General features: G+C 42.8%; 1 protein-coding gene across 1 annotated transcript; it reads left to right on the top strand.

Annotated features, from left to right (window-relative positions):
* The first annotated feature begins 927 nt into the window (after positions 1–927).
* SLC34A2 (solute carrier family 34 member 2) lies at positions 928–22,176 on the top strand. The gene is made up of 13 exons (XM_054204216.1): positions 928–1,001; positions 6,783–6,891; positions 6,990–7,127; positions 7,717–7,845; positions 8,773–8,916; positions 9,551–9,662; positions 11,196–11,391; positions 12,139–12,234; positions 14,639–14,759; positions 15,424–15,591; positions 16,535–16,651; positions 16,739–16,863; positions 18,488–22,176. The coding sequence occupies exons 2-13, from the start codon at positions 6,786–6,788 to the stop codon at positions 19,061–19,063; spliced, it is 2,028 nt and encodes a 675-aa protein (XP_054060191.1). The 5' UTR covers positions 928–1,001; positions 6,783–6,785; the 3' UTR covers positions 19,064–22,176.
* Positions 22,177–25,256: the final 3,080 nt, after the last annotated feature.

The raw sequence follows: 25,256 nt of genomic DNA, 5'->3' as shown, positions 1-25,256 counted from the left end.
GGGACCGAAAGGTGCAAAAAGCAAGAGTTTAATTTTCCTAAGTCACCAGGCTGCCGGGAGATATGACTGCGTACACGCAGACAGAGCAGATCTGCTGATTAGGCTGCTGCTTTACAGCTTATTTTCTCACTATAAATTGCCTGTTGAAACAGAAAAAATTCAAAGAGAATAAAGCTACAGTGCCTAATGCAGCCCCCCCACAACTCCCCATTAAGCTCATCACTAGAAGAAAGAGCAATGCTGGCGACAGCTTTCTCTAATCTGTAATACCATGCTGTATTTATTGAATAACATATCTGTTTATCATATAGTCTTCTTCCTCGCTAGCGTTCTGAATGCAATTATCAAAGATGTCCTTACATCTTTAAATCTCATTTAGAAGGAGAGCCACAGCCAAAATGCTAATGAGCTCGCCTTAATTGTAAACATTGAGCACTGATAAGAATGAAACTCCATCCTCTGTTCTCAAAGAAGTTCTTACGTGGTTCCTACTTACACCGCTTTTTATCTGATTCTCCTTCACTGCTGTTCTTAGGCAGATTAATAGGCACCTGAACAGACAAATAGCAGTACTACATCTTCTTCACACCCTTTTGACAAACTTTCGAGATTGCAAAATATTTTTGGAAAATTATTATTGGAAAAAAGATTACTGAATGATCAGGCGGATGGCAGTTTTTCAGGCTGGAACAAACCATTCCTCCGCACTCACATGAGCACATTAGTAACTTGTACTTAAATGCTGATGGGACATTTTTTAGAATGTGATAAGTGTGAAATAGCCTGTAGTTTTATCAGTCTTGGTTGCTGCCCACTCCTGCTAAAAAAAGGTTGATTGTGATCATTAAGCTGCAGGTAGGCAGTGCCTCTGGACTGTAAAATAGGAATGTTAGTGCGCGGTGATGAAAGCAAACTTTGCTCAACACCTGTCTATATATATTGCAGGTTTCAGTGGCTGCCCAGTTGATCCGTTTGCTCTGTTGTCTGGGAAGAAAGAAGGGGTAAGTAAGAACAACTAAGACCATGTTTTCTTTTCTTCTTTCTTTTTGAACTTGCTTAGATCATAAAGCCAGAGCTTTGCTTTCGCAGCTCAGGGAAGAGCAGCAGAGAGCTAACGTGGGGAGCTGGAGTGGCGTGTGAAGTGTCACCCACTTGTCAGCGGTTTCACCTTGTGCTCTTGCAGCTGCGTTTATATTTTAAGGAAGGGATCAAAAAATCATAGCTCTAAAAACAAACCGGGCTACATTTTGTCTGCAAATAACTAGATTTATTTTTATGGAATATGATAAAGGAAAAAAGCATTGTATTCCTACCTGTCAGAAGAAAAAACACCCAGAAATAAATGCCTATAACTTAAGAAAGTGTTGTTTTAGCTACTATTGGGATTGAAAAGAAGGGAGGTTTTAAGGCACGGTAATCAGTGGTATTGGATACTGGAAAATGTCTGGGATACGATTAATGAAACATTGGAAGGAAATACCGTCAGTTGGTGTGTTAGCATAGATAGTGTGTGAAGTCTGTGTGCTGCACTATGGCCGTGTCAGCCTGTTCGCGATGGAAACATTTTCTTATGCTAATTCGGTTTGATACACACCGGTAAGAGGAATACATTAGTCTAATGCAGTTAGCTCAACTAATGTGGCAGTAGCCAGAAATCAGCTGGTTTCTCAGTAACTTTTATTAGCAGCTCTTCCATTCGGTCAGTAAGTCTTTTAAATGTCATTATTTTTTCCTCTCTCAATTCTTTACTGCGTGTTTTGTGTTCGGGAGGGGGTAGATCTGTCGTATTTCCTTCTTGGTGGGATTATTATTTTTTGGTTGTTGTTGTTTTATTCTAGAAAAGTAATTGTTTTATTTAAATACCTAGGAGGCATTTCAAGTAGTTCACTGCTGTTTCCTGGCTCTGACTCCTCAGTGGCAGTGTCCGGCAAAATTAATGTTTGGGATTCATTTTCTCTCTGCACTTGCTTAGAAATTAGTTCTCTTTACTAGTTTGTTTTAAGTGTGGTTGTTTGTTTGTTTTTGTTGTTTTTTTTTTAGTTTTGGCTATGTGTTAGATTCAAGCTTGTGAGCAATAAGTCTCAGGGATCTGTAGGAATAAACAGTGAGCACAATGCTCTTTTTTTTTTTTTTTTTTTGAGATTTCACATATCTATTTTTTCCTTTACTGCTGCATTAGCCCGAAAGTTTACAGCCTGGCTAAGCCTGCTAACTTACTCCGAGAAAAAGCCCCACGGCAGCGGCTGGTGCCCGAGCAGAGGCTGGGTCCTGGCTGGTGGTTATTTGTCACTGCCGGCTCGGCTGCACCCGGGGCCTCGTGGCTGCCATGGAACAGGTTCTGGGGCAAAAATTGTCGGCTGATGTAAAGCTGCCGAACGGATTCGTGCTGGCTGAGGATCTTTCCTTTCCTCTCTCTAGATAATGTGCTTCTATATCGGAAATGATAAATTTTGAGGGGGGGAAACCCTGATATTTCTTCAAACTGTCTGTAAGAAGGGCTGCTATGTAGCTTGGCATTTACTCCTATGAAGTATGTGTGGTAAATATTACTAAGTCGTACAGTTGAATATCAGATTAGGTGATAAATCCCTTAACATAAAAAAAGCGTAGCACAGCGGTGAATGACAAGAAAGTGATGTGTATTTGCAGAAAAGCTGGGAGAGAAGGAGAGCAAGCGAGAGCGGGGAAAACCTGGCTGAACCCAAAACTTGACTTGGAGCTGCTGAAGCAAGCTGTAGGCACATGTATGGTTGCTTTGGTGGTTGTTGCAGTTATTACCAGTTGGTTTTGAAAACACTGCTATTTTCTCCGGTACTTTAATTTCATCTTGGTTTGACTGGCTCTGCTCCCCTGGAGGTGAGATTTCTTTAGGGTTTACTGCTCGGTAGCTCTTATTTCAGGCACAACGTGGCCTTTCAGTGTGCTGTCACGGGTGGAGAGGTACAAACAATGCCGTCCAGGCATGTGCAAGTGGTAGCTCATATTCCCCGTGTTAAGTCCAGCAAAATAAAAAGATTTACAACTGTTTCTGATTCAAAACTGAAGAGCACCAAGAGTCCAGCCCTGCAGCCGAGGCAATGCTGTTACAGGCCCATGAGTCACTGAGGAACGCAATACAGAGCAACTGCATGACACCTAGTGTTGCTCAAATAATTCCCCAGAGACTTTAACTCTCTGAAATGCTGCAGTCAGAGAGTGAACGTGGCTCTAAAAACCACGGGAACCCACTTTGGCTTCGACTTTCTCTCACGTTTTATTTCAGAATTTGAACGCCAGCATTTCCATCTATCTGCCTCTTAGGAGCAGGAGGTTTCGGTTTCTTTTGGAGTTAGAAAGGGTGTCAGACGTAGTTAGCATTTTCCGAAGGCGAGGAAAGACTATACTTACACCGAAAGGAGCACACACGGTGGTGTGAGAGGATTTGCCGCGAGGTTCACCGAAACGGAGTGGATTACAGTTTGCGCAGGCATTAGTTTTCAGACCTTTGCAATATGCATAGCATAGTTTGACCTGCCACTTTCAGGAGGAAATTAGCTCCCATTTCAGTGCAGCTCTGACCAGGTGTATATCCAAAGCGCCAGTGCTTCTCCAGACGGGAGCTCCACCACTAACGCCCCGGGTGCAGGCATCCCGGCTGAGGTCCAGCCAGCTGAGGTGGGAAGCGGACGCGTGGTGCTGAGACACCCAGGCTGGCACGGGGATGGGCAGAGCTCATCACTCCGGGCATCTCATCCAGCAATTGTGGCTATCTGTCCTGCCTTCGGACCTGGACTGGTGCGTCCAGCTGAACATAGCTCCTTGTTGCGGTGTGCGCCGTCATCGGCCCATCCTCTGCCCGTTCTCTAACATGTTCCTTCGCAATGTAGTTGTGCCTTTGGTGTTCAAAAGTAAACCGCCATTAGGGTTTTCATTGTCATTTATATCTTGCGTCAAATGGTGTCGGTCTTTTTTACCGCGCCTGACGTCAGCCTTTCCAGAGGCACGTATGAGCCGCCAGGGAAGGATGCAGTTAGCTTTGTCACTTCACCCCAGATCTTCTTCTGAGTATTTTCTCAAGATGTTCATGTCTGTATTTGGGCCAAGGAAGAATACTTTGAAGGGAAAACTGTAGAATGTAGATTGTCCTTGTAGCACAGCGATTAATTAAGAGTAAGTAGCTGTGGCCAGGACTCTAGTGAACAGAGTATCAGGTGGCTGTAAACTATCTTCCCAGCTGTTCCTCTTAACAAGAGTCGCGATCTGGAGAAAGCTGACAGCTTTGGTAGCGCTTCAAGGATCTAGATGGTTCTGCTTTCATCAACCCTTGATACCAATCACACAGAATGGGCTGTTCTAGTAATACCTCTGCAAACCCAAACGCACAAGGGAAACGCTGTAAAGACCTCCAGTATTCAAGTCTACCTTCCCAAATCAGAGGCTGACTAGGGCTCATATGAATAATTTTATATACATACCTACAAAAAAAACTTCCTCCACAGAGGTGGTCAGCTCTCATTCTGTGGTATTTAATCACATAAAGCAAAAACAATAATAATATGTGACGTACCTGTGGGATCCTGAGCACCTCAGGAACACGGGAGATGCTTATTATGAAAAAATGCCCTGCTGAATTCTCAAATGGGGAGAGTCTGTTTAGGAGACATAGAGGCTGTTTTTCTGCTGAAGTTTTCAAGCTCCAGTTTCTCCGGTGAACACCATCTCGGTTTCCATAGAGTAATCTTGCAGACTGAATCCTTCATTTCCATGCTGGACGTAACAGAAGAGCTGTAAAAGTACTGATGGCGTCTCTAGGGCTGGTGGTGTCCGGCATATTCTGTGTCTCTCCATGGTGGGAATACGTTTTCGATGCAACTTCACATCCGAATTTCCAACGCATTTTCACGATTGCGTTTCACTTAAGAAGCACTTGTGCTAAGTAGTTGCTTTTTTTTAGAGCTCTTTAAATGCTGAACATGTATAAATGAAACTCGTTTAACAAGACGGAGGTGTTTTGGCATGGGTGGGGCCTGGAGGTTGCTCTGGCCTGGGTGAAAATATGAGAATTTGCTCCAAGCAAATGGAAACCTTTGTTGAAACAAGCAAGAGTGATTTTCTTCCATCTGTTCTGAGATCTTTCTTTGTGTATCTTGGGAGCTACTCTGGATCTTACGCCCCAGATAAAGAATGTGTAAAAGCATAGTTTTTGCTGATAGGATTGTAAAATAATTTTTCCTGCTAATGTGGAAGGGGAGATACTCTTTTCTTTTTGGGGTGCCGGAAAACAATACCCTCCTCTGTCACAGTAAGACATGAGCGATTTTGTCCGTGACATTTCCTTCCCAGCTAAAGGAGGAGGATGTGTGGCTTATTGACATGGGCAGGGACAAAACATTTTCAACATCAGCAACATAAAGGATTATGATAAAATAAGTGATTAATTACACTCCCTTAGAGTGGCTGCTAAATGCAGGTGAACCTTGTTTACGGGAGCATGATACCAACTCCGACACTGACTTTCGGAGGCTGGGTGCAGGTGCCCTATTTATGAGGACCATTGAAGGCAAATTTGCTCACCGGTGCTTCAGCCCCATGGGTGCCAGATGTGGTGGCCGTGGGGCAGCTTTGACCACAGCACTGACCAACTCCTGTGATGGAGAGGGTGGAAGAGACAGACCTGAAGGTGAAGCTTTTCTGGGTAGGGTTCACTTCTCCCATCCTTTGCACTGAGTTTTTTTGCAATGAGCCTGGAAAGGTAGAAAATGTTCTCATATAATGCCTCGGGTCCCCATGGTCACCTTCCTCCTCTTTCATGCCCCTCCCTCTGGCTTCTGATAGTGGTGAAGTAAATAAGTAGGACTCTTCCAGGTTTTTGTTCAAGGAACAACTACATCCTCCTCTAGTGCCTGGGCTAGGTCTGTCACATGTATTTGTACCTGTGCCAGCAGGATTTGGCCACGTGCGGTCTTATTTATTTAAGTTATTATTTGTTAATATTACAGCGCATGTCAAATGTGCTCAAACGGGGTCAGGAAGGAAGAGGTTCAGAGAGAGAGCCTATGTGCGATGGGTGAGCCTGACCTTGCTGCCACCAACTCAGCTTCACTAGCAGCATCAGCTGTGAGTTACAGGGAACTATAGACCTGCAAATGGCCACTGCTCTCTAGTTACGCTCTTGTGCAGTCATTCAGCAACTATTGGTCTGGAGCTTGGAACTCTGGGGTCTTCCTCCATCGTGTCCAGGGTCACGTTCCTCTCCATGCTTCCATGGGAATGAACCAGTAAAGGCAACATGTGTTTGGCACACATGACGCAAACTACGCAATGCTTTAGGGAAGAACTTTCTTTGCTGAGGTCTGTATATTGAATTACCAGTTTGGTGAAGGCAGTCAGTTAAATCCAGAAGGTGGAAGAAAGTAAAACAGTCCTCTGACTTTTTGCTGAAAGGAGATAAAATGAATTAAAGAAAAGAAATGCCTAAGGTTTGGAAAGCAGAGGAATCTTTGCTTTCATGACAGTTAAAAGTGAACAAAAATACAGCTGTGAGATGTAAATATTTTTTTTTAGTTGTGTAAGTTGCACAAATAAATAAACTGTCTGATTTAAAAAACAATTGAGAAACTAATTTCACAAATAAAAGAATAATTCATAAAGATTACTAAAAAGCTGGTTCAAGGACAAATTTCTTCCATTCCATTTCCATCTCTTTTGCTGTTAAAATTAACCATATTTCTTACATACCCTGTTGTAAGTTGAATATTTTGACTGCACGCGTATTTTAATCATCACTACTTTGTTGTTCACAGATCATGGCTCCCTGGCCTGAGGTGGAAAAGCCTGAAACCAATAACTATATTGGGGACTCTTCCAAACAAAACCAGAACATGTCTGGGAAAGAAGGAGAAAATCACAAAGGTAATGTGTGAGTTACAGAGATATATAAGTTTTGGGGGTCCTTGGAGAAGGTGGAAAGTAATTAAACCATATTTTTTTTTAATATTCTATTTCATCAGGCAACGTGCCTTCCCTTGGAAATAAAGGGGAAATTCAACCGGCATTTTCCACAATAGCCTTGATAGATGAGACAAGGCCGGAAGAAGAGGACCCATGGGCTCTGCCAGAACTGCAGGACACTGGGGTCAAGTGGTCAGGTAGCCATTTCTCAGTAAATAAGTTACCTGCATTTATTTTTTCCATCCTTCTGCTCTCTTTGTCTTGGTTATTTTTCTGAAATTATATTTGCTGCAGAATAGAATTTAAGATTTGAGGAGTTTTCAGATGCAGGATGTACACTCTGTCTCACCTTCTCCAACAGTGAATGGGGATATTATATTTAGTCAGTTAAGAAGAATCTGGAAATCATGCTGCTTACCCTCCTCATCACACAAAGGGATACATGGAAAACAATCCAAAACTAATATCATTTTATATCCAGGCTCCTATTGGTCTTTCTTTCCTAAGTAGCACAACTGTGTAAAACTGAGGGTCAATCTCAGACTTCGTAAGGCTTTTGTCATATACCAAAAGTTTTTATATGGTAAAACTAGGCACTAGTTTTACTACCTGCTTCTGCAGTTAAAATTTGATTAAGAAGAACATTCTTTTGGGTTTAATCACACACTGGGATCACAACACTCTCTTTGACTTTGTAGCCTCTTGTAGCTTGTGGGCTAGACTGTTTCAGAGAGAACACCAGATACATCAAGCAAGTCTTTTATGCATAATGTATTTGTTTTGCAGAACTGGATAGAAAAGGAAAAATCATTCGTGTACTCTACGGGATAGGGAAGTTTATTATGCTCCTTGGATTACTCTACATGTTCGTGTGTTCTCTGGATGTATTGAGCTCTGCTTTTCAACTGGTAGGAGGTATGAAAATGTCTAAAATGTCAAGAATAAACTATGAATGAGGCAGTAAACTAAATCTGAGTGACTAAATTACAAGCATCACTCTTCACGAACATTCACCATAGATTTATGTGTTGAGATATAGATTCAGAAGGAAGTAGCTTTAATTGCAGACTGACCTTCATTTCTTTGAAAGGGCCTTTGTTTCTCAGATTCCAAAGAGCTGTTGATGTAGGGATTATTGGCCCAAATTTCTTAGTAGGTTCCTGTTACTGTAGTGACAGTTTACACGAATACATCTGTGCATAAATCTGTCCCATGTGAAAGACATTTCAACAGGTGAAATATGAAAATTGTGCTCTTGACCAAAGCATCCAGCACTGAAATGTCCCTCAAATCCTTCAAAGATGAAAACTGTTGAAATGTATTTTTTACATTTACCTATCTCCAGGGGTTGAATTCTGCTGATGGATTCAGAAATGGTTATCAGAGAAATATGAGAGCTTTTGTGGAAGTATTTTGGATTTTTGGCAACACAGAAAGCTACAGGAACAGAATTACTCAGGATTATTAAAATAGTTTTCCTTGATGCAGTAACCAAAAATATCAAGGCAGTAATGGCATTTAAATCTATACATACATGGTGTTTGTGTCCTACAGTCTTTCCTCTGATGGCTGTGGTTTTATACGGTTCTCTGCAGAGCTCAGTAGAACTTGTTCAGGCAGTGAAATGAGAGAATACAAAAGTATTCTCTGATAGCAGAAAAGCTGAGAGTTCAGGACCTGAATTTGGATCCCTGGGCTACATCACCTTGTACATTTTTTGGCTGTCAAGCATGGCTATATATGTATCAATTAAATGGTTGAATGATCTTTAATTAAACGCTCTGATAATTCCTATGGACTTTACCTTGCACTGCCCTCACTCTGAGAATATGTTTTTTGTAGGTAAAGCAGCAGGGGACATTTTTCAAGATGATTCAGTGCTGTCTAATCCTGTTGCGGGACTGGTGATTGGAGTTCTGGTGACCGTTATGGTCCAGAGCTCCAGCACTTCTTCATCCATTGTGGTCAGCATGGTGTCCTCCACACGTAAGTCTGCTTACAGTATCTTCCTAGAGATCACTCATAAATCTCAGTCTGGGGTGCAAACATTCCCACCTGTGTTGAAGTTGTAGAAGCTTTGAGTGTAAGAGTAGAGACTGCAGGAAAAGATTTTCCCAGCTGTTGCCCTGATAGAAAATAAAATTTTTAAATTAATAATAGTAATAATAATAATAGTAGTAGTAGTAATAGTAAACCCATAACTGCAATGAAAATTGTTGGAAGCCTTGGCATCGAATGCATTAATTTTGGAAGTATCTGCCTACTTTTCTCATGTTAGACAGTTACGGAACTCCGTTTCTATGGCACCATTTCAAAATCCTGCAGTAAGTAGGAAAACGCCTGGGAAATGAGAGACTTTATCTTACTCTGGCCCTCCAACATGTGGTGAAAAGGGATAGCCATGGGCTGCAGTTTCAGTGGGAGTCACGGGACTATGGGGGCACCACGTTCCCAGGGGGCTTGATTAAAGCAAATGTATCTGGATTGGAGCACCTAATCCCAGCAACACCGAGGGAAGCCAGGGTCCCAGTGACACTAATAGGTGTTAATTTTCCTTGGAGCAAAGAGGTTGCCAACGGTCTGATTTTTTTCATTCAGTTTTTCCTTTTCTGCTTTCTAGTGCTGACTGTTCAATCAGCTATTCCTATCATAATGGGGGCAAACATTGGCACCTCAGTTACAAACACGATTGTGGCACTCATGCAAGCCGGGGACAGGAATGAATTTAGAAGGTATCGTACTTAAACACTAGATCTGAAAAGCAGCTTTTCTTCCTTCTTTGGAGGTTTTCTTCTATATTCCCTATCACTACTCCAGCCATTCAACCTTTCTATTGACCAAAATTTGAATGTCTAGTTTGGAAAGTCACAAACATGGCCATGGCCAAGCTATGTTGCTGTTTGTTTAGATATATGGCTTAATATACTTGAAGAAAAGCATATTGGGTCCCTTTAAAAGTTTTGTGGCTTTGTAAGAATCCACCATTTTTAACTGCATCTTGCACAAGGATAAATTTTCAACTGCTCCCACTATACCACCCACCTTTGGTTATCTCTTAATTATGGGGGGACTATACAAGAAGTTAATATGATGGTATTTTGATCTACTCTCCTTAAAAGAGACCTCGAAGTTGAAGGTTTTTAAGTCTACAAAAAGAAAGAGCTGGTAAGTGTAGAGAAGCGAAGTGTTCTGACTGTCAAATGTACACAGTGACAACTTTTAGACTGCCACTTGACATTATTGCCAAGAGAGCTCGTGGCTTACTGGAGATGGGCAGTTAACTTGGGAAGGATAGGACATTTTGGTACCTTGTCATTTATGGCATACCAGACATCTGAAATACACCCAACCCAAGCATATTTCTCCAAGATTTACTGTCCTAAATCTTTGGTTGTGCTGTTCTATGTCACTTAAATTCCAGTGCCAAAGTAGCCTAGTAGTATCTGGCCAGGAAAAGAATTTAAATAATAATGAGAAAGAAGCTGATTTTTAACATTCATTAACATCATTAACAATCACTTCAGTCTGTAAACGGAAGGTGGTAGCACTGTCAGTTTTGTTTGCCTGCTTTGAATGTTCCCCTTGATTTCCCCTCAAGCAGTTTGTCAGTGGGAACATAAATTACAGGATGAGCATTTCAAGGAATTTTTCCTCCACATTTTCTTCCTTCACAATGTTTAGTTTAAGGAGCTATATTTTAAAAGAAATGCAGGCAGATTGCAGAGAATTAAGAGGACCACAAGCAGCTACTAGCAAGGTGGGAAAGAGTGCCTCTGAGGGAAGAGCTGCAGTTCCTCAGGCTGTGGAGGAGAAGCTGGAAGGGAGCTGTACGCCACTGGCTTGCAAGAACACGTGGGAGGGCTGCAAAGAGCCACCTTCCCCCATGAGTCAGGGAAAACAAGTCCCAGAGGCAACACCTGGCTGAGGACTAAAAATGTACCAAACGTCGGGGAGAAGCAAACCAAAGCGTAGGCTGTACAGCCGTTTCTTCAGACAAGTACTCTTGGCAGCCTTGTGTTAAGGACGACTTTTGCCTTTTCTTGTTTGTCTTGTTTCACTCACCTGGCTGGCTTTTTCACTCAGTCAACAGTGTGGAGGCTACTTAGCACTCCGTAGGAAAGCAGACATCTCCTGTGACCCCAGAAATGAAATGATTCCCGTCTTGAAATGGGCTTCATCCCCACCTCTATGATTTCATATTTAATTGACGTTGTGCAAATGTTGTGTAATTAAAAGCAGCTCTGTTTTTTATTTTCTTCTTGCAGGGCCTTTGCTGGGGCAACAATCCATGATTTCTTTAACTGGCTCGCTGTGTTTGCGCTGTTGCCCATTGAAGTTATTTCTGGCTATCTTTACCATCTCACCAATGTTATAGTTGAGTCCTTTCATCTTGAAAGTGGTGAGGATGCCCCTGAGCTACTAAAAGTTATCACAGACCCCTTTACAAAGCTCATCATTGAGGTAAGCTCTTGCTCTCTTCAAGGAAGCCACTTGCTTCATTCACAGATGATCAAAATGCTTTGAATATGGGGGGGTACTCACACTCACTTCTCTCTGTCCTCAGGGTAAAGCTCATTAGTAGATAGAGTCTTGTTTTTATTCACATTTCATAAAGCCTCAGCTCCATATTTCCTGTTTCCATTTCCCCCACATAACGCCTTAACTATGATAGACCTAGCTAGGAGGACTGGGAAGGCAGGTGAGGGCAAATACAGCCACGTGGGATAGATGGGATGGCAGCCTGCTGCCTCGACACCGGCACGGCGGATAGAACTAGCTGAGACAACCTAGCGCACCCAGCAGCTCTGCGTGGGACCCGAGGAGGTGACACTGAAATTATGGGAAACTCGCAGACATCCATAGGGGCAGCTGGAGGCCAGAGGGGATGCGCACAGCTCCGAAAATGACAGTAAATGCATTTAGGCAATTGTGTCAGTGCAGTTGTTTAAACAGAAAAAGGTGAGAGGAGGCGGTGGATGATTTGGGGAGAATGAGACACAGTGTTTGTGCATGTAGGGTTGTTTTTTTTTCTGGGAGTAAACCCTCTCCCACTTGTTGGGCAGCAGCTCCAGCGTTAGAGATGGTCATGCAGGTTTTACGTGGTTGAGCTTCCAAAGGGAGTTATTTGAGTAAAGCTGGGCAGAAGTGTGTGATGCAAGTTGGAATAATTTTTTTTTTCCTCTCTCTCTTTTTTATTTTTTTTTCAAGCTTGATAAATCAGTAATAAATGCAATTGCTACAAACGATGAATCAGCAAAAAACAAAAGCCTGGTAAAGATTTGGTGTGTAACTGAAACCAACGTGGTGAGTATTATGATAAATTCATTGTCAGGCTTCTCAGGAAATATATTACTCACCTGTAGCTGACAATCTTTATCACAGGATTATGAAATTAGATTTTTAAATGAGGGTGTTCTTTTCAGCGGAAAAAGAATGAAAACAATTTAATGTAGTTTTTCTCCGCTTAAAGCAAGGATGTCATACCAGTGGTGGGCTTGACCTGGTTGCTTTCGGTACCATGCAGGCCCTTGCTTATCAGAACTGGTGGTTTGGAGCCATGCCTTTCACATCCAAATGCCTTTAAACTCTGACACTCCTACCGACTCCCTGAAAGTGGAAAAAATCTGCAATATAGGCCAAAGAAAATACCTTTTTGCCTACTATTTATCTATTGATCTAACCAGCTTTAGTCTTCTGTGTGTTAGTGTGGTCTGGTGGCAGCTGGCTTTTTGCAGCTTTCTTGGAAAACTGCCCTTGGAGAAAGCCTCTGTGGGGCCAAATCCCATTGTTCTTTACCCAGGCAACACTGCAGCCGGAAGGAATCTGTTGCCCAAATCGACGCCAATGAGTATTTTGGTAGACTGTGGAGCTGAGTGTCTGGTTTGTGTTGTTCAGCTAGCTAACAATTTGAGCATTAAATATCCCTTGGATCTCTAATGAGACTATTCTACTTGTTAGTACATATATTAGGCAATTCCTGAAGTCCTGAGGCAGAATATACTTAAAGGCACATAGCGGAGGTTAAAATTAAGTGCTTGGGTTTTTAGAGGAGCCCACCTCCTGTGGAGTAACGGCCTGGATGGCCAATGAAACGCTAGCCAGGGAGATAGCGCCAGGAGCAGAGCTGTGCTGGTGTGAAGCTCCGCTCAGGTTACGCTGCTGAGGAGCTGGGTGTTCTGTCTCAGGGGAGGCGTGATGAGATCCCATCTCAGGGGAGGCGAGATGCTTGGCAGCTGTACTGCCTCCAGGCCCCCGGGTCTGAGCCCCGGAGTCCTACGGCCCCCCCCACTCTTAGAAGGCAAGCAACTACACGGAAAGTGTAGGCTGAGAGTTACATTTCCATCCACACATTTTTTACCATGTTTGTCTATGTTTTGGCTGCGTAACTGCTGCCCAAGCATATAGTCAAATTGCAAAAACACTCGAAACCCCTACAAGCTTGACTTGAACTTGGTAGGGGAAGAGGAAGGTCTTTTAAATGGTTTACATTCCTAGTGGGTGAAACTCATTTCTGGCAAAAATGATTAAACAGACTTATGGCAGGGATAAATACACGCAGACCCCATACGTTTAAAGCGAAATGTAGGGATAAACATTTTGATGTAATGCAGCTGCTTTGAAACTTGGATGTCTGAAAAAAATTCTGGAAGGTGAGAAACAACATTGTGTTGTGTTTGTGAGGGCTGCTGTGTTGGGGGCAGGCTGGAGACCAGGCGCTCCCTGAAGATGGGGGGGACACTGGATCCAGCCCGGCTTTGCCCCTCTGCGTCAGCTGGAGGGGGAATGCGAAGGCGGGAGTCTGCAGGCAGTGCCCAGCAAGAAAATATGACCTCTTTCCCCTTTTCTGCAAAAGAGAATCACTCAGTCACGTCTTAAAGATACCTCCTGTTCAGCGGTGTGGTTCAGAGTCCATTTGGCTGCTAGCCGCTGTTGTGGGGAGGTACAATTCAGTCAGCAAACTGTTCCTTAATCTGCGTGAGGACTTATGGACCTGGTGTCAGAACGCAATACATCTGGGCTAAGAGCTCTTATAAACAAGGTTCTATTGCAGTATAAACAGAAACCCAGGTTCAGCTCAGTAATACTAATGCTAGTGAATCACTAATGGTAGTGACGGTAATTAGCTCTTAGATAACATTTGAGCTTTAGAAAGGAAAGTAGTAGCAGCACCTGTGTTTCTACAGGTAGGAAAAAGGAGGCACAGAAGGGCAGCGTGAGCACCTTGTGCTCACCCAGAAACAGGGTCTGCACGAGCAGCGCACTATTCTGAATCACGGGCCCGTGCAGTGCTCACCAGACCATTAATTGCAGTTAAGGTGACAGTAAAGAGGTCTGTCTTTGACCCAAGGAAGCTGTGGCACTAGCCGGAAAGGGAATGCCACTGTCCCCCAGCTGCAGCCGGACGTGAACCTCTTTCCACAAACATCAGTAGTGAAGGTTCTTACCTGCTGATGACTTGGTGCCATGGTTATTACAATGAAGAAGGCTTGGGGGATATTTTAATCTTTAAATGTTTTGTTGATTGACTTGAGTAGCAGCACAACCATTTATTTTAAGAATGAAAGAAATCTTGCCTTGTCGTTAATGTGGTGCCAGGCTTTAGTTGATGAATGCTTGGTTGCAGTAAAACCCTGGAACTTTGCATGAGCACTTATTGAAGGATTGTAGGTGACTGAACTATCTATCTGCTTTGTCTGGCAATCTTTAGACACTGCAGAATGTCACAATTCCACCTTCAGAAAACTGCACATCTCCTGACCTTTGCTGGACTGAAGGAAATCTGACATGGACCCTCAAGAATGTAACTGAAACAAATTATATCAGTAAATGTAAGTAGTAGAACTATTTGTCCTTCGGTAGTACCTTTACAAATGTCTATAGCTTTCTAATGGTGTTAACAGACCACCTCAGAGTTGTATCAAGAGGCACTCTCCTGTGTATGGACCCAAGGTACTACTGCGGGGGCAGTCAGAGCAGCCTGAGCTCTGTTCTAGCCACACAGCTGGAGTTACCAGCATCATCATGATATCTGGCTGCAGATGGATCTCTTTCCATGCTCCCTCGTATCAGCAGGCGAGGTCCTCAGTATCATGTCACCCTCCCCGTTCAGGTGACTTGGAGCTACAGTTACTTTGCTGTCATGGCTGCTTGGGTATCTCCGTCCCTATGCATGCCCTTCAGGACTTTCAGCAGTCCTTCTCAGGCACGCAGCCACCTCTGGGAAGAGCCAACCCACCATCCAGCTCCTGCCTGCCCCGCAGGGGTGCCCGATGTGTATTTTATAAGCGTGTCCATACAAGAGGCCCCACTTGCCCCCCTCAGACACGGCTTTTGTGAAGCAAGGGAGGTGGCATTTTCACTCTTTGCATCACCCCCTCAAGCTGTGTGTGCTTTGGTCCCCTTTCCTTAGGGGCGGGTATGAAAACCAGAGCTGGGATTGGGATCAGAAGCAAAAATGTAGCTAGGCCAATTCATTTTCTTTTTCTTTTTCAGGCCAGCATCTCTTTGCAAACTCAGACCTGCCTGATCTTGCCATCGGTCTCATCCTTCTGGCTTTGTCCCTGCTTGTTCTGTGCTCCTGTTTGGTCATGATCGTTAAGCTATTAAACTCTGTGCTTAAAGGACAAGTGGCAAGTGTTATCAAGAAGACAATCAACACTGGTAATTACCTGCTTTTCCTGAAGATTATTTTCAGGAATGACAAGGACACTGAGCACGTTTATTGATATCTCCTGTTCTGGCAGATATTATAGAACAGTTTAAAGAAAACTGTATTAAACCAAAATCACCCCGGCCCCAACATTTTTCCTCCTCAGCATATTATTTTCTTTCTGTTAAAAAAACTATTAGCGAGCAGCTTGCTTGTGAACTGCAGCAGGTTAACAGCGACAGAGACCAAAGTCCAGGCTCTGTTTCTTGATGTATAATCATTAGCTGTTAGAAATGTGATGTTCCCATCCTGAAAAGATAGCGCTGAAGTGCTGAGACTGTGATTGCCGGCTCTGGCAGCGGGCCTGCATGTTTCTTCTAAAGTAAGTTGGAAAAATAGTTTGTAGTGATTAATGATCTAATTCCCTTTGCTTGCCCTGTTCCGCTCCTTAACCCTCTCTTCAGTAAGATAAGGCAACCCTGAGTAGCGGCGCTTTTTGTCTTTCCTGTGTTCTCCGGCTGTTTTTTTTCAGCCTGGATCCATTGTGTGCAAATGTGGGGGTTTTTTTCTTTGTTTTCTTTGTGTTGTTTGGTTTTTTTTTTCACTTGTCTACTTTTTCTCCCTTGAATGGAGAGGTTACAACCTGTGGCAGGGAAAAGCAGTCCTGGCACGTGTCTGTTCGTGGTTGAAGAGAGGGCTCACAGAAACGGGGAAGGAAACAAAGTGGTTCCCATGCTGTCCTCTCTTCTCCTGGGCAACCAACACTGCCTGAATCAAAAATGTCCAGCGAACAGGGTAGACGAGAGTAGTAGAACTGACTCTGGCCCAAAATCGTCATATAAGAAACAATATATCTACAATTGAAATGTTTAATAGTCTTTTCACTGCTGTGTTACTGTTACACAGACCATTTTGTTATCCTAAAGACAATGTTCTCCCTCTGGTTTCTTTTAGATTTCCCATTTCCTTTTACTTGGCTAGCTGGATACTTGGCTATGCTTGCAGGGGCTGGTATGACCTTCGTGGTCCAAAGTAGTTCTGTTTTCACATCTGCTATTACACCCCTTGTTGGTAAGTTGTCAATACAGTATTCTTTACCCCCATGTTTTATCTTCTCCATCGTTCTGAAACCACTCAATCCTGTTTCTTTTCTCCTAGGCATTGGCGTTATAAGCATTGAGCGCTCTTATCCCCTTACCTTAGGAGCTAACATTGGCACAACCACAACAGCTATACTTGCGGCTTTAGCGAGTCCAGGGAGTACGTTAAAATATTCATTACAGGTCAGTATAAACCAATGACACCTCGACTTTGTTTAGAAGTTGCAACTTTTTTGAAGAAAAACCTGACAAAATTGGCTCTGATGCAAATATGCCACGGATGTCGCGCCTGATTTTGTGTGTGCCGTTAATGACAGCTCATTCATTTCAACTACTAGAGCAAAAAGCTTGTATCGAACATTCCCAGAATGTCAACATATAGTACAATCTTGCTTTCATAAATTAGGCTTGATCTGACTGAATTAATTCCAAACTGAGACAGGGTGGAGCGTGGGACCTCTGCAGCTTGGAATACAGAGCCCACATCTCTGACCACCCTCTTAGGTAGTCCGCTATGAGGGTTACTCATTTCTGTAGGTTCCCTCCTCTGGACCCTAAGTCAGTCTGTGCGGGGTACAGGGACTCCTGTAACCTAAGTGAAGGCTGTACAACCCGTCAGATGGCATGCTGTCTACTTACCTGAGGTTGCAGTGGGCATTGTGGCACCTATTTTCTCATTGTAAAGCTAATCTAAGTGGGTTTTATTGAATTCCTTGTTGCCTCAGACTATTTGAAAAGTAGGCAGCCTGGCTTGGGCTCCCGTTTACCACCCAGTAAAGAACATTCCAGGCAGAAGATAACATTTGAATGAACCCTCTACATCAAAGAGTGAAAAGATAATGAAGTTTTCTTTGTGAATAGGATGAATGTTTTTTACTAGCCACAATAAATTAAGAAAATTACAGAAAGTCATTTTATTGTCCTCAGGCAAGATAGAACAGATGTAATCATGAGAAGATAATATCTTGACCATGCTCAGATTTCGTGATAGCTTGCTGGTTTTATACCGTACCTTAAAAATAAACCCCTGTGCTTTCATGTTTACTTTGGATTGATAACAGTTATAGAATGAAAATAAGATAAGGTGAGGAGGGAATGTACTTTTTTGTTCAGTATATGTTTACTCTGTCTAAGCGACTTTTGAAACCTTTAGCAGGTAGGTGTCTCTTCACGTTTATCTTTCTTTTAAAAACAATTTTTAAGTGTGTGAATTGAATTATTATAAAAGATCTGGGCAAAGTCACATTCCAGGAATCTCCTCAGTGCCCTATGAACGTTTAGCAAACTTTTGGAAAATCCAAGTTTGTACCATTAGCCATTTCTCAATAGCCTGTATGCAATATCTAATTTACACTTCCCATCTCTTAATTGAAAACTTATGCATGCAGAACCCAATAATGAACGATTCTCGTGTAGTTCTCATGCCTTGCTAACAACAGGACCATTTCCTGATAGCTGCTTGGTTTGTCAGCTTTACTTCTGATGGACTGCATTTGTTGTTGAACGCTACATCTTAAGATTTCTCCATCTCTGGGGAGGTGTGTCGTCCCTTCTAGGTTTGCCTTGTGTCCAAATGCTGTCCCCTCTTTGTAGGCAGTGACCTTTACAATGTCTGAGGTATTACCAAGTCCTTGCTTCATGCTAGGAAAGGCTTTGCAGTGAAATAGCATGAAAGACAAGAAAAAACAGTGGGAAGAAAGGGAAGGGAAACTACGGAGCCTTAGTGCCACTGGAAGTTATTGTCACGTGGGTAGGCGCATTTAAAGGTATTTTAGTTAATGAACTTCTCAAATGTCTTTGCTTTCAGATTGCCTTGTGCCACTTTTTCTTCAATATCTCTGGGATTCTTCTGTTTTACCCGCTACCTTTTACCCGGCTGCCAATCCGCATGAGCAAGACCTTGGGAAACATAACAGCCAAGTACAGATGGTTTGCTATATTTTATCTTCTCGTCTGCTTCTTTCTTTTGCCTTTGTTTGTATTTGGTCTGTCACTGGCAGGCTGGCCAGTCCTTTTGGGTGTTTGCCTTCCCCTGTTTGCTCTTTTTATTGCTGTGATTGTAATTAATATTATGCAGTCGAAACGACCACATTCACTGCCTGAGAAGCTCCAAAATTGGGATTTCCTACCCATCTGGTTGCACTCCCTAGAGCCCTGGGACAATATCATTATGTCTTCGCTCGCCTTTTGTGGGAAACACTGCTGCGGCTTCTGCAAGTGCTGCAAAGTCAATGCAGAACAGGAGGATGCCAAAGACAAGCAGCTAAAAACTATGGAGGTTTATGAAAACACCATTGCGATGGCTGACGAAGAAAGAGGTGGAAGAAGGGCACCATCTGTAGCTTGTGTTGAAAAAACAGGCACAAACAACACAGCCTTATAGTAGCGGATCAACCCCCATTAGCAGAGATACAGCATAGGACAGTCAGGCTCTTGAAAACCACCTTGGGCAATGCACTGAGGACAGAGGGAACATTTTGTTAGGTTCCTGCAGCCAGTGATATATCACTCATCGAGGAATGGAGTCAAACACGCTTGACAGAGTCCCTAGAAAATCTATCAATCAGTTGAAAAGCTAATGACAGCTTTGCTTACAGAGGATGTACTATGCGGTATCTTCATCCAATGCTATCAGTAGCAAACAAAAGAAATCCTGATGTAGTCCCACGAAGAGGGGGATGAAAAGAGTGATGATCAATTCAAACTTAATTAAAAAGCAAACAAACAATGCATCTGTAGAACAGCCTTTCTGACCTACCGGCTTATTCAGCGGAAGTTACTTTATAATACTTAAAAAGCTCTGGAAATGGAAAAAAATGTGTAAAAAAAAAAAAAAAAGAATCCTAATGTTTTCGTTGGCCTGTTTCCAGTGGTCAAAGTGGAAAATAGTAGTTTTCCCAATACAGACAAAATCTATTATATGTATGTGAAGGAAACTGAAATGCTGGGACATCCTTCAGAAGCTCTGGGAGTCCTGCTCTGGCATAAGGGTATGTATAAGCCCATTTTGAGCCCTCTTTGTCTCCTTTAACACCGGGGACGGGAGTTATAATCTTTTATTATATCAAGCTAAAGGCCATAAAACTAACTGCTGATCCCGCTACCTGATGAAGATTAAACTCTGTGTTTGGAGACACTGAGTAGCTACCAAAGGGCTTGATGGACCCAGGATGTGGTTGTGCGGCCATTCCTCTCTCTAGATGGTCCTCCCCAGTTCTGTTCACCATGTAACCCTGCTATCAGAGGAGTGGCGCAGGAGGGAGGACAAGTGGTAAGTGCAGGGGGGGAGGCAGCTGCCCAAGCCTGGGCTGATGCCAGGAGATCTGTGTCTCCGTTTGGCTGAGCCACAAAATGACCTTTCCGAATAGTGGTGGAGACTGGCTTCAGAGCAACAAAAGAGGGAAACTGGAGAACAACTTATGGCTAGCGTGGGACATATAGCAACGTTTAGTGGAGGGACAGGAGTGTTCACTCTGCACCATCACTTTGTGCTCTGAACGACCCTCCTTGGAAATAATGTGAATTTTACTGGCACTTGTATGTAGCAATCCAAATCCCAAATAAAATCCGTAGGTAGTGTAGTCACGACCATGTGTAGACAATCCACAGGTAGTGTAGCACTTGGTGGGAAGCTGCTTGTGCTCAAATCTTACCATTATTGATGTTTTAGTAAATGTTCGTGAGGCTGCTCTGAGTCATGGGCTGGAAAAAGTCATGATTTCAATGTCAGAAAAAGAGCATTTCAAAGATATGCTGATTACTTCTGCTGGCCTTCAATAGCTTAGATATCAGTGAGTATGGCATAATATCTGAAATCCAACCACTAACGTTAAAAAAATAATTAGGTGTCTGAGTGTAGGCCAAGCGTCAGTTAAAGCAAGTTTACATGGCTGAGTTGTAGGCTAAATTTGTAATGGAAATGCTGAGAAGACCCTTAGTTTAACATAGCCACTCAGCGCTGCTAGAGTACAGTGACTTATCAACAGTTGTTGGGTTTCTGCAGAGCTCTGGAATCCAGTAGGTTGAATTTGGCTATCAGGTAAATACATACATTTTAAAAGTGAAAATTGTTTTAATTTACTTTTTTAAACAGACATTTCAACGGGCAAACTATGTTGCTGAAAATGTGTTTGCAAATTGCATTCCTACTGAGATTCCAACTGTTTCTGTAGTTGGGAGCCAGTGACAAAGTAGTTAAAATCAGAGTGAATTTCCAAAAACTTTCCAAAAACAAATTTCCAAAAGTTTTGGTGTAATTCTGCTCTTTTGTGGTTTAGTAGCAGAGAACAGGGTTATGCCAAACTATTATTTTAAAAATTATTCTCCTTGTCCTTCCTATAGTTGAAACAGATTTTGTCGGTATCTCATTTTTAAAGTGGAATTTTGATATCTTCAATAATTCTTTGTTTTGTTCTCACAGTTCTGGATGCTTCCAGATTCTGTTTCTTTAAATCCCAGCGTGCATTTCCCATGCTCTGTTTCTTTGCGAAAAATAGGAGAAAAATATTCAGGATTCTTTCCAAGTTATCTCAAGTTTCCATTGACCACCCATTGAAACAGGAAACACTTTAATCTACTTTTACTCATTTCTTAAGCAACGTGCATCTTGTTCTGCATCTCGAGGCAAAACCATCAAGCATGGTGATAGTACTGTGGGAAAGGAGTTCCTACAAAAGAATCAGGGTAATAATTAATTATTACTTTATCAGTACTTTACGGTTCCTCATTGTAACATTTCCCCTGTGATCTATTCAGTTCTTACTCTCCTCTCCTTGCTCCAGGTGACACTGGGCCATTGTTTTGGGCAGATTCTGACAAAAGACTTCCGTTTAACACTTGACAGCACAACATGTCCTGGCATATTTCCCCCCCCTACTTTTACCAAAAGATATTTACACTTTATTTATAATTATTTGAGTGTACAGAATTTTTCGTAAGTTATACAGAAAAAGGCTCATGATTGTGTTATATATTACATATTTGAAAGCTATGCAATGTTTATCTATAAAAATGTAAAAAGGAACTACTGTATATTTTGTAATATAACTTTTCAAATCGTTTGTAACTGTGTATACTGAGTATTATGGAGGCTGTTGGCTCCATCAGTAGGTTACGTAAAGATTGTTAGCAATGCAGAGACAGATTTCTCAAAGTAAGGATGAAAAACACCTACGTACTTTCATAATATGGCTTAATGCACAAAGATATAAAACTCTACTTTTCTAAAAGATTTGAATTTTTCTGTAATGAGGAATTTTGGAAATACAAGGTTTCTAAAATACTTTTGTAAACTCTTCAACACTGTACCTTTTAACTGTTTTGAGGGCAGTACGTGGCTTTATACTTTGTCATGAATATTCATCTTGTCTGTCCTCGTGCATTGAATGTAAAAATAAAGAGAAGTTTTAAAAAAATAAGATCTTTTCATAATATCTGTTTATATGCATATCAGAAAAATAAGTACGGAGACGAGTTCTAGGCTGAGCTGATGCAACGTACAAGAAACGAGGTTAGCATCAAGCACTAAAGAAAACAACCAGGGGGCTATGTGCCCAACATTTTCATCTGAGTGAGAGCTTTTCACATGAAGAAAAATAAAAACAATTGCTCAGTGCAATTGTGTGGGTCAAGATATTTTCCGGCGGGGTTCTGCAGACTGTCCTCAGTGAAGGTAAGCATGGGAGAGCAAAGCCAGGGCCGTTTTAACAACAGGATGCGTGATGAGTTATAGCAAATTATAGCTATTACCTATGCTAAGCTCAGATTCTCCCTTCTACATGAAAGACGGCCAACAGAGTGTTTACAAAATGCTTCTTATATCCCATGACCTGTGTGATGCCTGGCTTATAATTGGGTAAAAATAGCCATCTTGCTCTTTTTTTTAATCACACGTGACATATGGAGCTTAAAATTGAGCAGATGGAGAGAAATAAAAAGTACTCCTTAAATGTCTTAAAGATTATTTTAAAAAGTCATTAGACTTCCCAGTTATGAGCTCAACAGTAGCTGAGGAACAAGCCCTGAAACCAACTGTTGTTCCCAACCACACCATATTTTAGTAACAAGAAGTCAGAAGTGTTTATTAGACTGCAAGTATTTATGCACTAGACTGTAAACTGTCTTCTTCTAAAAATATGACCAGTAAGCACTCTACGTCCGTGATTTAAAACTTACTGCTTCTTATACCCGTGCAGAAATTCTGTAATTCTGTGTGCCATCAGCCTCCGTGACTCACTGTCCACCAGGAACCAAAGCGCATCCAGGAAAGACGCCCAGGTTGTGCCATCCATCTCAATGTTTTCCAAGCTCTTTGCAGAGTTACCCAGGGCAAAGATCAGCAATGCCTATAGGTATTTAACAGCAGGTATGTCATGAAATGCTGCACCGATTGGAAACCTTCAAAACTTTCAAAATAATGCTTCAGCTAACTGCCTACTTGCTCCTGTGATTGGTCTCAGTCTTCCTTGTGACTTAACCGTGTTGTCCATGGCTCTTCTTGGTTGTCCCATGCTTTTGGGAGGATTGGCTGTACGGACACCAGGGAATGCCAGGCCACACTTCACTTGCGTCATTTCAATAGGCTGTGCTTCCATGCAAGCGCTTCATCTGCATTCAGATGTTTTTTTTTCTCCAGCTAATGGCCAATCCTGGTGTTGCCACATGCCAAAGGCATGACACTGTATGTGTAAATCCACTCATGATATTCTTACAGCGAATACGCTGTAGATCTTAGTCCCTTTATTACAATTCTACTACGAAGGAAACACGTGATTCATGAGAGAGCTGGCTGTTTACTTTGTATATTGGATAGTAATTATACTGATTTTCACTGAGTTGGCCCTAAGCAGGTTTCCCCCAACAACTGAGATCCAAGTGTTTCAACAAGTCGGAGGAACAGAGCGAAGGCTAGCATTAAAGTGTGACAAACATTCCGTCTTACTCAGCACCTGATGAAATTCCTTAATTGCCATTTACACTTTTGGGGTGTATCAATCTTTTTACACTGCTCAACATCTAAGGACGCATTACCGCAGCATTAACAATCAGGGTAATTACAGGAGAAGATATTTTGCAACCAACACCACAGCTGATAGATTGGGGTTTTTTACACAATGCAAAAAGCACAAATTACAGGGCATGCAAACAATTTAGGGACCACATGCTGCCCTTGGTTAGGCAACACGCAACCATAATTGACATTAGGAAAATCGGTGCACGTGTGAATGAGGGTAGCATTAAGCTCTATTTTAACTGACTAATGCAGTGGCCTCAGGCACCGGATCTCAAATGGTTGCCAGCAGGCGGCTAGCTCTGGTGTTGCCGTATAATACAAATGTACGGTGTTGACTCTTGCTTGTTGCTTCCAGGTGTTATATTGCCTGAAAAGATATTTTTAAAGGTACCTATCGATGTAATTTCTCTGTCTTCCTCAAAGACTCTGCTAGAACACAGTCTCAAGCACTACCCGGCACGGTATGAAGTAGCATATGGCTGCTCCTACCCGCTTGGTGCAGAGCATCCTTCGGCCCGTGCTTGAGGACAGGTGTGACAGGAGGAGCATTTCTGATGAAAATGGTAGCACAATGGCCCAGGTTGTGGGCTTGTATGCTGGAAGTTGAAAGAAACTTGGGAGGTATAAATACGTCCTGAGGAAATCTGCTTAGCTTGGCTGCCGCCTTTGGCCAGGCTGGGCATGTCCTCATCATCCCCAGAGCTGACACCTCTCTCACGGAAAGGGGAAAGATAAAAGGAGCAGGAAAAATCCCAAGCAGCTCATTGTGGCTCAGGTGGGATCCCATCTCTGCCTTCAGTCCTGTGTGCTTGGGACATCTCTTCTCCCCTCCCCTCAAACGTGCTGATGCTGCTGAACCAAGAAACCCCCAAGCTGATGTTCACTCATCTGGGGAAAAAAAGAGGCAGGGAATGATACTTCATTTCATCCCCTCCCTCCCCTGCCTTGCAAACCTGGGATGCCGGGGGCTGAGGAATCACAGGCAGAGCAGGAGTGGGACTGGAGGAACAGAGCTCCAAAGTAGGGCAGTTCTTCTGGGGTCAGATGAGGTGAAATTGATCCTGGGGCTCAGTGACAGGTTGGACCTGGTGATTAATTCTCTGCAGTACATCACAGAAGTCAAAGGTCACTTTGGCAGAGATCAGCAGCAATTTCAACGCTAGCTTGAAATGCAGGGAAAAGAATCCTTTTTACTTCCTTTGGAGTGAAACAAAACACCCGGTTAGCACAGCGAGGCATCCTCAGCCCAGGCTCACAGAGATGGCAGTCCTTCTCTAGATAGATACATCATGGTCACAGATGTGGACTCAAAGCATTCGCTGAGGTTGCTGAGGAGAGAAAGCAGCCCAGTGCCCAGGGCACCCCATCAGAGGGCTTCATCTTGGGCAGGGGAGGGATGGAGGAGACGTCTCCGCCTCTGTGGGATGGCAGCGAGGCCATCTCTCCCCGGGTATGTGCACACGCAGAGGGGTGCTGATGTGTTGGGTGCAAGCACTGCATGCTGGTACATTTGGGACATACACCTGCAGCTGGACGAATGACCCATGAGAAAAAGTAACCAGGC

This window comes from Rissa tridactyla, chromosome 5 (genome assembly GCF_028500815.1).
Source record: "Rissa tridactyla isolate bRisTri1 chromosome 5, bRisTri1.patW.cur.20221130, whole genome shotgun sequence".
Lineage (NCBI taxonomy): Eukaryota > Metazoa > Chordata > Aves > Charadriiformes > Laridae > Rissa > Rissa tridactyla.
The sequence above is the reverse complement of the archived record's forward strand: the minus strand, read 5'-3'. Positions and strand labels throughout refer to the sequence as shown.